Consider the following 12355-nt stretch of genomic DNA (forward strand, 5'->3'; position numbering starts at 1 on the left):
AAGTAGCAGTCTTTAAATAGGCCTTATAATATAAAATATATAGCCTAGAAATCGCTAGGAATATATACCTTAATTATATATTACTAAAGCTAAGGGAAAAGTTATACTTATATACTTAAAAAACTAAAGAGTAATAAGTTAAAAAGGTTAATAATATTAATTAATTATAATATATCTTTAAGCTATAATAAGAAACTCTTTAAGCTAGAATTTCTAATTAAAAATAGCTTATTAATTAAAGTAAAACTTATATTACTTTAAAAATAAAGATTAAAGGATATAAAAGAGAAAGATAATACTTTTAAATAGAGACAGTAAGTAAGTAACCATTAATAGACTGATACTAAATAAAAGGCTTAGGGCTTTATAAGAGGCAAAGGAGCTTGGCAAAACGAAGTCAGGATAGAGGCTGCGGGCGCGAGGAGGCAAGGCGTTATTGGAAGCGCCCAGAAGCCACTTAATACACAGAGGTGGTTATGCTGAAGTTGATGGTGAGCACGGTAACCACCAGCACTTGTATAATAACGTACATGATAAGCAGAACTTATCGTGGGGTCATTTTGCGGAGTAATTTCGGGACATCGTATGTGATTACACAACTACCACCTGATAAGTGCCCAGCGCCGCGCAGGCGAATAACTCGGTGTTTTGTAGCCCAATCGAGGCTATTCCGGGGCTGGGAAACTACTACACTCCGGCGGTGCGTTTGGTTAAAGAGCAGCGCCATATAGGCTACCGGGCGCCGAGATATTTGCGTGTGCAGTTCCTGGAAGGAATGGAGGGTTGGGGGGAGGGTTCATTGCAAAGATTACGAGATAGCAATGCACTAATCCTGCGGCGCTTTAATCTTCAAAAATACGTCCTCTAAGTAGATAGATACATACAGGCTAGTTATCGTCATACAAATATATAAAGATCCTACTTGACGGCTGGCTTACTGTCGACGAGGGACGGTCCGCCTCCTCTTCAGCTGAGTCCCGCGCCCCCGATGGCCATGGCCCTGGCTCTGAATCGGCCTTGGTTCCGACCCCGGGCCTTCGCCATCGGGCACGGGTGTCCCTACTACTACTACTGTACGCAGTCGTGGTGGCAATTCGACGAAGTACAATTAATCTGGCCCGTGCACGCGCCGTGTCCGTTGTAACACAATCCTCGTCAGTGATTCAGCTGTGGTGGTATACTTAAGAATTATCGTTAGAAATGCCCATGACCTTGGCCGCTTTCCCCCTCTTGAACTTGGAAAGTTGCTTCTACTTAGGAGAAAACGTTCTGGAGATCTGACCACGATTCAGGCCTGCTGATCTTGGTTGTTGTGTGTCATAGTTAGTTTGTGTCGCTGATGTTTGTTGATATATGTTCAAAATGATGTTTCTGTTTCAATATTTTCGATAGGGGTTAAAACAATACGAGGATCCTGAAGTCAGTCGAACATGATTCTGTCCACAACGGGCAAAGCTCTTCACAGCAGATATCAGATCCCTTTCACGCCCAACTAGGTGCACCATTACAATTTACGTTCACAAGTGCCCAATGCCGACTAGCTCCCCTGGCGTTCTTCTCATCTGTAAGAATTATCACATGTCAAATGATCCCTTCTATCCCTATTATTTATGCTGTAGCACTGCTGAAAACAGGTATATTGCCGAAAAAAGCATTCAAGAAATAGAAGTCATACAACACAGCTGATAGTCAGGATCTTTCTCCATTGGGCAACTGTGTGAGCAGTTGGTATGCTGCCTGAAGAGTGTTTTGAGGTGTGTTAGTTAGAGTTGAATCTGGCCTGGAGCCGCCGCCGCACCCCACTCACCTCACCACGATGTAGCCAAGGTGCCCCTGTAAGTTGTTTTTAACCGCGCTTCGTCGCCCCTTGGTCAGATTTGACGGTCAGTAAAGAACGGTCTTGAATCTCTTAAGCCCATTAAGGAGATCTGGTAGAACATAGGACATTCTGTTAAAACCTGAAGTTGTAGAGACTTTGCTGGTTGTGTTAGTAAAGTTGCTAGCAAACATTGTTAATTACACCCAGTCAATTGAGTACCATGCAGTTTTATTGGAGTGAGACGAAACTACAAGTACATTTAGAAGGCCTCGTAGATGATGTGTTACTTGATTTGCCAGCCTTAATGTACATCCTCCTAGGTGAAGTATCTAAAATTCCTGGCATAGTCTCCCTGCTGTGAAACATCAACTGCCTGGCTTTTGTCAACAGGTCCGTAAAGCTCATCCCTTTTCCTGTTCTCCCTTGACAACAGGAAGTGCATAACCAAGGCCAATATAACAATGAGCCCACTCATACCGCAACCGATAGCGCAACCCACTACATAGAAGGGCCTAGCAAGAAGTTAGCAATCGGAAAAGATCAAAGGTACGGTGGCATACCCAGCTGATTTGGGAAACACAGTACTGCTGATAAGAGATGAGCATTGTCCGATGGTTAGTGAGATGGCTAGACCTGCTCCCTTTTTGGAGTCGCCCCCTTGATTGTTGAGCAGCCAGGTGATATTCATAGCCAGAGCTGGGAAGATCCCGCAGGCTGCAAGCCACACTCCAGCATATCTAGCTCCTGTCGAGTCCCGGACAGCAGCAAGAATACCATAGCCAACGGCCCCCATGGCACCAAAGCTAGCAACAATGTAGCCGCGGTTTCCATACCGGTCAGAAAAAAAAGCAGACGCAAGGCAAAGAATGAATGCAGCAAAATATACCGGCGCTGATAACCCCTGTGCAGTAACAGAGTCATAACCGATACTATGTATGATAGTAGGCAAGAAGTTGGATAAGGCAGCAAAGGAGAAATTGCAACAGAAGTGTATAGCAGCATGCATATAATTTTTATAGTCAAATATTCCGGATATAATCTGCTTCCAGCTAACCGCTTGATTAGATGTATTATCTCGGACTGGTAGACGTTCGACAGCAAAGGTCTTCTCCTCTTCGGTGAGGAATTTGGCGGTCGAGGGAGAATCAATTAGGAAGAAGTAAACAATTACAGAAAAGGCAATAGTCGGTGCTCCTTCTGTGGTAGGCGTTATTATGGTGGCTTCTGGGGTCGTTAGAGGTCAAGGTTGACATACCGATGATGAATAAAAGCCTCCACGGTTCCAGTGAATTGCGAATGTGTGTAATACCATATGCTAAAGTGGAAGCAAATGTATTAGCAAGGGGGGACATGCCTAGCAAAATAGCCATGCGGAGTCCAAGTTCTTCTCGCTTATATATGCAGGATAGAAAATAAGGAGCGCCGGCACCAAATGTTGCCTCGAATATGCCTAAGAAAACGCGAGTAATAACCAATTCTGCCATATTTCGAGCTGCACCAGAGCTCATGGCAGCAGCTCCCCAACTAGGAAGAGTTCATCAGTGCTAGATCATCAGTCAGGAACTTGAGAGACTCACCCGAGACAGAGGGCTGCAACATAGATATGCGCGGGGAAGATCTTCCAAAACATCGTGGTCCATTCAAAGAGAATATAAGCAATGTAAAATGAGTTCAATACCCAAGCCCACTGCGAAGAGCTAAGACCAAGGGCATCTTGGGCGCCTGCAGTCTTCGCATTTCCAATGTTGCCTCGGTCAAGGTAGGATAAAACGTAGAGACAACAGACAATGGGAAGAACGCGGAAGTCGAACTGGACCAGGTTAGATTAGCCTTGGAAAGCACTGCACAATTAATAAGGAAGAACAGATCATACCAGTCGTCTGACTCGGCGATTGACATCAGCTGGAACCTCAACGCTAGTATGTTCGTCCATAGACATTTTGGGACTTTCCAGATCCCTGGCTTCAGGCTTGCCGGTAGACATCTTAAGATAGGTTGAGGAGGTGATAGACCGCGGTAGTCGTGATAGAAGACAACCAGCGTGGTTTTCTGGCTTCGGCGGAATAATGCTGGAGAAAGTCGAATATTTATAGCCAACGTGAAGAAGAAGGAATAGTTACATTGAAGGGAAACCAAAGTAGAAAAAATTCCCCATTGGCCAGCCCCACGAATTCCCCCAGGTTCTGAAAATGCGGGGTTGAATCTGGGGCAGAGCAAGGAAAAAGGACGAATCCGTTCTTGTTCCGTCTTTTGGCAGCGAGCTACCGACCACGATGCGGGATTTCAAGGGATCTAAAGGAATCGTGTGCTAGTGGCAGGAGCTCCGCCGATAATTAACGCCGAGATTCCGAAGGACCACGGCAACAGGCGAGGAGATGGGACTACTAAATTGCCACTGAAAAATGCCAAGTTCTCATTTGTGCGTGTCTTGGCAGCCTAAGCTATAACGTACATAATAAGCTTGTCACAGACAAGCAAGTGTCACAGCATGCTGGGAATCCTCGCTTAGCTGATACAGAAGTTACGTCGGAATTTCATGGAATGGGGATCCGAGATGGGTCGGCAAAGAATCCCGATTGCTTAGGGGGCTGGCTGGTGGCGTGGTGGTTGATATTTCAGGCAACTTAATGTAGATTCTTATGAAGTGAATTCATCACATTGAAGTTATTCCCAAACTAGGTAACTCGACTGACCTTTGCAAGCGATTAAATGAGCGGGAATGGATGAAAGAAACTCTATAAAGACTTTTTTATGCCTCTATTATATAATATAAAGATCTGCAATAAAGAAAGGATAACTTTTTGCTGGAGCAGTATGAGGCTTGCAGGAAAAGTGCTTGCTGCTGAAGCTATCACGCAGTGAATTCTATTATGAGAATTTACGGTATGGGCTTAACCGGTGCTTCTTCGGTTTCCAAGGGATCTCACGGGATCTGATGGAATCTAAAGTGGGTTATTAGCTCCACCATCCTTGGCTGCAATGCTAAATGCTGTGGAAATACGGCCAATCCCCGCTCGTCGCGACGCTATGGGGAGGCAAAATAATGGAGCTTCCGGGAATATGGGCATAATCAAGGTATAAATGAACAGTCGAGTTTCCAGTAACATTGACTGATGAGCTACAAGATTATTTATACTTCAGGTCTACAACATCCATCTTCATACTTGACGTTTATTTATTTATTCATTCATCATGCCAGCAGCCTACAAAGACGATGTGCGGTTCCCTTTCACGTTCGAAAGTGGCAAGGAAATTGAGGTAGAGCGAAAGGGCAATGACGCCCACACCGCAACCATTAGCTTTCCTAATGCACGTGGTCGACTGCCATCGTCACGGGCATCGCGGCTGCGAAGTATGATGATAGAAGCCTACAACGACAGAACCAAAATTCTCGCCGTCCCTTGTTCTTATGATGCACTCTCATCTCGGCTTGTTGAGGAAGCCGGCTTTCCCATCCTGTTTATCTCCGGATATACTGTCTCCAGTTCTCACGGATTGCCTGACACTGGCTACATCGCGATGCAGGAAATGTGTGACAAAATCCAAGAGACGTCTCGTGTGACGTCTGTTCCTATCATAGCGGATGGAGATACGGGCTATGGGGGACCCGTCAACGTGAAGCGGACTGTTGAGAGCTTTGCTCTTGCTGGAGCAGCTGGTGTTATGATTGAGGACCAGAGTTGGCCCAAACGTAAGATTTGCTCTCATTTCAGTGCCATCAGGCTGACTAAAGATATGAAGGTTGTGGACACACTAAGGGTAAGTCCGTTGTGCCACGCGAAGAAGCGTTTGCCCGTATCCAAGCGGCATGTGATGCCAGAGACAACGGCCTAGATATCTTCATCTTGGCCCGTACCGATTCTCTCATTCTTGGCTGGGAAGAAGCCATTTATCGCGCAAAGGAGTTCCAAAGAATTGGTGCCGATGGCATCTTCATCGAGGCCCTACCTGACCGAGAGGCAATGAAGCGAGCTGTTAAGGAGGTTCAAATGCCTATGCTGGCCAACAGTATGTAAGTCCATAGTCATCCTAGTCACAAAATGCTGATAATAGAAGTAATCGACGGGGGGATGACCGAGAACCTCTCCGCTTCGGAATTAGCAGAGCTAGGGTTCAGTGCCGTTGCATACCCCTTCATGCTTGTCGCAGCCAAGTTGAAGAGCATTCGCGAGACACTCCAAGCTCTCAAGACGAGCTTGCCAATCGGACCGCCGCCAACAATTCTCTCCGCTGCTGAAGTTTGTGAAGGCGTCGGCTTTAACAAATACTGGGTAGGCAATGTCTCAGAAGAAAGTGACATATTCATATCTGACTTTTGTGGCAGGCTCTCGAGGACAGATATGCTACTCAGGGTGCAAAGGCAAAGGTGGCACTGAATGGCAACCATAAGGCAATCGGAATTTCACCTATCAATGGTCACTGAATTGTAAAGACAAGGACAATCGCATGTCGAATATGGAGGGTTTGGGAGCGATGCCTAGTGGAATCGAAATTACTATGTATGTGTCTGCTTTCAAGGAGGAAACAAGGGCGTATAGAATGAGGGAATGTTCCATAACAAACTCCAATCACTATCCCCCAGCCCGGCAAGTCCAGAGCTTTCATCAGTGGCGATGCCGAATGGAGCCAACGAAGCATCGAGAAAGGCAAGTGAGTCGGGCCAATCATCGGAAACATGTATATTACCGAACATGTCACTACTTTCGTAGCTTGTTCCACGCTCAGTCAAGGCATCGCCCGGCCTCTGCTCGACAATAGACGATTCTTGATGGGATCCTCGTGTGCCAGAGCCGTTCTTGAGTTGATAGATGTGATGATGCAAGACATCGGCATAACGTTTTGCAAGATCCAAGTCGTCCCAAGTACTGTGGCGAATAGTCCGAACCACATGTTCAAGCCGGTCCAAAGACTTGTTGAAAACTGCTCTTTCAACGCCCAGGCCAAGAGCTTTGAGAAGGAATACAGAAACACCGATGACGCGGGTGATAACACGCGTAGGACAGTACTGCAGAGACCCGCGTTCAGCTAGGTGTATTGCGCTTTGCATCAGCTCACAGCTGCCCTGGATTACTGTATTGATGAACCGAAGGTCAGTCGGCGTGGCGAAGTTTAGTATCCAGTTCCCGGTGGCTCGGTTTGCGGCGTTCGGATCGTCAGGATTGGTTCTACAGGACCGATCAACCACAGCCTGCATTCCCAAACTGTGAAGAAATACGGTAGCGTACTGGTACTCTATTTCGAGCAGATCGTATGTGTGCCATGATAATACTGGAGGAAGGACAGAGCTGTCAGTGAGCTAGTTGGATAGAGAGAAGCCTGACTTACCTTGCTTATCCAGGTATACCTCTCGCCATGCGGCAAGTTTCTGCTGGTATTCTTCTATGCTGCTCACGTATTTGTAGCTCTGTATATGCTCCTGCGTAGTATTTCTCGAAGAAAACAGGGTATTCGAGATTGATCGAGCTAACTCTGCGAGAGCCAGTTGGCCATTGACAAACTTGCGCGTTTGCTCCGCCTTAGCAGATGAAGAACCTATCCAGGGTTCAAAGGCTGATGAGTTCAAGCTCGAAGGAATCACTGATGTAAGCCCATTTCGACTGGATAGTTGTTCATCGGCGATAAATATCACCTTGCGTAGCCAGACGTGGTTTATTCTGTGGTGTTGCGTATCGTTGACTGTTGAGTTCATTCCCGTTGCAGTAAACAAGCCGATTTCATGGCCAAGAGTGACTGCACAACCAAGAAGCATCCACGACATGCGATCGATCGTCTTTGCGGGAGCTACAACATCTCGATACCAATTCCCTTGGAGATCTTGCGTCACATCTGCCGAGTTTCCATCTAACTGGTCACGTTCGTCGGGAAGCTGAAAAAGTAGGTCGGAATCCCAGCCATCTGACTTGGGCGGGAAGTAAACCGATCGGGGCGCCCACTCAGTCATAAGAATGAGGGCTTGAATTGATCCAAGCGTTCGAGTTTTTGCTTTGGACTTCTTTTCTTGGCCAAAGATAATTCGATTGACAAGATGTTCACAATGTTCCCAAAGGCGAGTGTGTAGAGCGACGCTTCTTGACCAGCTGGAAGTACCTTGCAGACAATGAAAGCGCGAGGATATCATGAGAATCGTGCAGCAGAGGAGGGGTTCTTGTGTTATCAGCTTGTAATGGTTGTCGTGGTGGCTATAAAAGTCATCCATTACCGGTGATAGAGGGAGTATGTTCTCAAAGAACCTTCATAATTGGATCAGCCTTGAGATAATGCAATCGATACGAAGAGCTTACAGGTCCATATAGGAGACCGCCTCAAGTGCAGTCAGCCAGCCCATACGAACAAATCGTAAACTGTTCCATAGTCGTAGTGCCTCGATGCTGGGGGACGAAAGGTCTGATATGAAGGGTCCATTCATTGTCCAAGACCCGTGTCGTAAAAGGTTTGACAGAGCTGGCGAACCATCGCGCTGAGCCGCATCTTGTGCATCCTCATATTTTGAAGACTGCTGTAGAAGTTTGATAGTGTCACCATCGTTCGAGATGGGGGCATGTACAACAGTGTCGATATTGTCTGTCGCTCTAGTCGTTAGAGGTAGCATCAAATGAAAGTCTGGCAGCCTATGAAGTGGAGGTTGCATAGATCTGGATGAAGCTACCGATGTCGCTAGCCCCTCATGATCGCTTTCAGCAGTCGGGATAGACAATTTGGGGTTATTCTGAGGGTTATTTGGCCTGGAAATATTGTGCTCATTGTGTTGAAAGTTTCGCCCTGTGTTATTAGCAAGACTCAATTGCTTGGCCCATGATTCTTAACTAACCTTCTTCATGGCTGGTTCTATCATGCGAAATATCGCATTCTCTTGCAAGGTCCCTAGCTGATACTGACTGGTTTGTCAGAGAACACAGTTGTCGTTCTCTCTTACACCTTTGGCAGGCAGTCAGAGGCTCTTCAGGCCTATCTAGGATACACCTTGTCTTCTTTGCCCTACATCTATCGCAGGCCTTAAAGCTCCGTATGTAACCACGCTGGCGCTTCTTAGATATTGAAGGTTCAGCGACAGATTCAATTTGACTCGTATCATTCTGATGTGAAGAGTTCATCGTTACGGAGTAGGCTGTATCTCTTGGGTTGCCAGATACTTTTGAAGTGCAAAGTGAGGGGGAGTGATGATTAGCATTTCACTAGACTAATAAGGTTACTTCATCTGCCGATAATATTTAGTGGAATAATTAACCCGCAGAAAAGCGATAATACCCGCCCGCTGCAGATATTACCACTTCCTCTTCATTGACAGTTATCTGCATCTTGTCCTTTTTGTTATCTCATGGAGTTTCACGATGCAGGCATTTCAATACCAGACCAGTTAATAAATAATATTAATATAGTCTTTACCTATTATATATTAAAGCAGATCCGCGGTTTTCTTTATAAGCTTTTTCTAAAACTCCTATATCTTAAAATCCTCGCTCTAGAGCTCCTCTTTAAACTAGGCCTTTAACTTTTACTCCCTACTGTATAACTTTACTACAGGCTACTACAGGGCTATCTTAAGGAGGATAATCCCAAGACCGTACGCGTCATAACGCATGTGCGATGTCGCCGGTGCAGAAGCATCGTCCGTACCCTTGATCACCAGGGTGCGGTACCGCTCGGGGTGGCAATACAACCGCCAGTTGACCTTACTCTGGACGCCTTCCCAGCTAGAGGGATTGATCTCAGTGACAGCAGTAGGCGTCTCCTTTCATGCGAAGCCGTATCCACACGGATGAGCGTCTGGAAGGTCTAATGGAGCCGACTCCTCATCTAGGAATATTACACTACTAGAGCGTATATTCTTGTGCAGCCAGCCAATTGAGAAGAATCGAAATACGTTATTGACAAGCTGGCGTGGCAAACTGAGACAGTCGTCGAGGTCTCGGCTAACATGGTCGAGTTTGTCTTGGGCGAGAACGTCCAATAGGGTGCGAGGTTTGTGGTCGTCGGATGCCTTGAACACGATGCCGTACAGGCTGGAGCTTTTCGAGTAGAAGAAGACGAGGCAAGCTGGGATATGGAAACCGATATTGATATGCCTTTCTGCAGCTGCTGGACTAGGAATTTGATTCGATGTTGGAGCAGGTCTCGGTCGGCTCCTACCAGGCGGCTTAAGAAATATCGTCACTTGACAATGACATGCTGATTGCGGTAGAAGGCGGAATCGCGGAACTGAATACATGTAAAATCTAGCACTATTATCCTACTTGTGCTTCTACTGATTCTTTAAATACATGAGACACACCTCTTTACCTTATTTACATTTTTGCCTGCCTGCTGAAAGCTCCTATCTCCTGTCTGAGGGCAAGATCTGTAAGAATCTCCTCGCTGCCGCCGCCGACTACCTATTTGCTGTCAGCTGCTTATCGATTTCAGAGATAAAGAAGCAAAGAAGGTACTCACTAGCATCCGAAGGTCGCGGCTAATTTGCTCCACCGTCGCCCCACGGCCGCCCTTTTGATATCCAGCGCCCCCAAAGATTTGCTGTGCTTCTCTGCACGCCAATTCCACCATCTGTCCGCCTTGGATCTTGACCAAGGCAATCTGACTTGCAATGCTTGGTTCCTGCCAGCCTTCGCTAGACGAATTGACTTGGAAAGCAATCTGCTCAAGCCAAGCCCAATGAGCTTCAACACGGTGTGCAACTTCAGCGAGTTTGCGCCGTATGACTTGGTTCTCAATCAACCTCTTCCCAAAGGTCTTTCGCTCCATCGCATATGAAAATGACATAGCGAGGCAGGTACGGCTCTTTCGATTACAACTGACCGCGAGTGCATACCTTTCTCTGTTGAAGTTCTTCATGATGATTCCAAAGCCCTCGTTCTCTGGGCCGATCCGATTCTCGACGGTGACTTTGACATTTTCGAGATCTACGAAACTAGACCCTCCAGCGTTCTGTCCGCTATTGAAGATCTTGCTCACAGACACGCCGGGGCTATCGAGCGGGATCTCGAGGACTGTGATACCTTTGGCACCTGGACCACCGGTTCGTACAGCAGTAGTCATATGAGTTGCCCATGGAGCACCTGTAATCCACTTCTTGGCACCGTTCACAACGTAAAACTTACCGTCTGAAGACTTTTCAGCTGTGGTTTGGATGTTGGCTACGTCTGAACCACCACCAGGCTCCGTGATGCCTAGGCAGAAATTCACACTCCCCGAAAATAGTCCTGGAAACCAATGAGACTTTTGTTTATGAGTTCCATAATAGAGTACCGGTGGCAGCCCGATCGTAGACGCGCCGCCGAGAGCAATAGAAACTCCGCCTTCAACACGTGACATCTCGTCGGTTGAAATAAGAAAATGGAAGGCATCCAATTGGCCATGAGGGATTCCTGCTAGGTTGGGGACATCCTGAGGTCGGAAGTCTTCTGGTACGTCGTCGAAAGGAATTCCAGATTTGCAGTAACTCAGTGCCGCTGATCGTGGAACCTCGCCTTTTTCTTCCCATTCTAGAGCATATGGAAGAATATGTTCATCGACATATTTCCGGATGTTATCCCTCAATTTCCGATGAGATGCGTTGTGGTAGACTGAGTTGCCGGTACGATACCACGCAGGTTCGCTCCATGGCACATTTGGTGGTAAGTATAACTTGGGATCAGGTGGCATTTTCAAGAATCAGGTCGCCGGCGTTTTGTAATCGGAGAGAAGTACCTTGATCCAAGTAAGCGAAAGGTAGCACTTATCAAGGGAAGAAATTACCGAGCTGCGAAAAGTAGCCTCTGTCGCTGTCGCCGAACCCCTCTTTATTTATACACCACAGCCTCAGATGTGCATAGAGAGTGGTAGAGAACTCCGTGGGCAAAGAAGGGTTTAACTTCCGAGGGAAGAAGATTGGGGTCAGAGTGCACCGCTGATAGCCTCGGAAGAGTCAATGCCGGTAACAAGTAGCAGAATACTTGTAACAACCCAAGCATGGCTCAATCCATTGCGACAAGCAAACAATCACGTGTTAGTCACCGAGAATGCCGAAGCAGAGCTAGTCCACAACAGCTCTGTCTATTGCGGGGGTTGTTGTCTAAGATATCTTCCTTACCCCAAAGAGATGAGATCATCCCTCACGAGCCTCGGCTGAGCCCATCCCCACTTTTGACCTTGCTTCCGTCTGTCGCTAAGAGTTTGAGAATGTCTGTCATAAGGCATTAGTGATAGGTCCTTGAGCTGCTCCCTCTTTATGTCTTTGATCATAACAGCTACTAATCAATCTCTTTTCCATACACATGCAACCCGAACTTGCCTAAATACAGCAATGGTGGCCAAAGTGGCGGCACCGTCCATGGTTCTTATGATAGAAGTAGAAGCATTGACGGCTGTTCTAATTCAACTTTCGATGGCGACTACAATCATCCTCAGTGAAAGATTCCCGGACCAATCCTTTTCTTTTTTCTGGCCTTGAGTCATGCACATGGCACTCTTTTGGCAACCAAGACAAGGGAAAATTGGTACAGATAGCACGATACAACGAAGCAAAGGGCAAGTCGGAGCTACTAGACGACGATCCGCTGAAGA

At 46.7% G+C, this 12355-nt stretch overlaps 3 protein-coding genes across 3 annotated transcripts; 1 reads left to right on the plus strand and 2 right to left on the minus strand.

The window, feature by feature from the left end:
* Positions 1-2135: 2135 nt before the first annotated feature.
* Positions 2136-3803, minus strand: FTJAE_2471 (high-affinity nicotinic acid transporter; the record flags this gene model as incomplete). Its single annotated transcript, XM_037348668.1, has 6 exons — positions 2136-2331; positions 2380-2720; positions 2874-3016; positions 3075-3343; positions 3397-3629; positions 3693-3803. 6 exons carry the CDS (start codon positions 3801-3803, stop codon positions 2136-2138), a joined length of 1293 nt encoding a protein of 430 aa, XP_037210402.1.
* Positions 3804-5011: 1208 nt separating this feature from the next.
* FTJAE_2472 (carboxyphosphonoenolpyruvate phosphonomutase) lies at positions 5012-6242 on the plus strand (the record flags this gene model as incomplete). The annotated part of the gene is made up of 4 exons (XM_037348669.1): positions 5012-5510; positions 5561-5827; positions 5876-6090; positions 6144-6242. The coding sequence occupies 4 exons, from the start codon at positions 5012-5014 to the stop codon at positions 6240-6242; spliced, it is 1080 nt and encodes a 359-aa protein (XP_037210403.1).
* Positions 6243-6332: 90 nt separating this feature from the next.
* On the minus strand, positions 6333-11455 carry FTJAE_2473 (acyl dehydrogenase n-terminal; the record flags this gene model as incomplete). The annotated part of the gene is made up of 7 exons (XM_037348670.1): positions 6333-7087; positions 7145-8049; positions 8101-8427; positions 9385-9494; positions 9681-9900; positions 10106-10188; positions 10247-11455. The coding sequence occupies 7 exons, from the start codon at positions 11453-11455 to the stop codon at positions 6333-6335; spliced, it is 3609 nt and encodes a 1202-aa protein (XP_037210404.1).
* Positions 11456-12355: the final 900 nt, after the last annotated feature.

Source organism: Fusarium tjaetaba, assembly GCF_013396195.1.
Source record: "Fusarium tjaetaba strain NRRL 66243 chromosome Unknown NRRL66243_c0000045, whole genome shotgun sequence".
NCBI classification, from domain to species: domain Eukaryota; kingdom Fungi; phylum Ascomycota; class Sordariomycetes; order Hypocreales; family Nectriaceae; genus Fusarium; species Fusarium tjaetaba.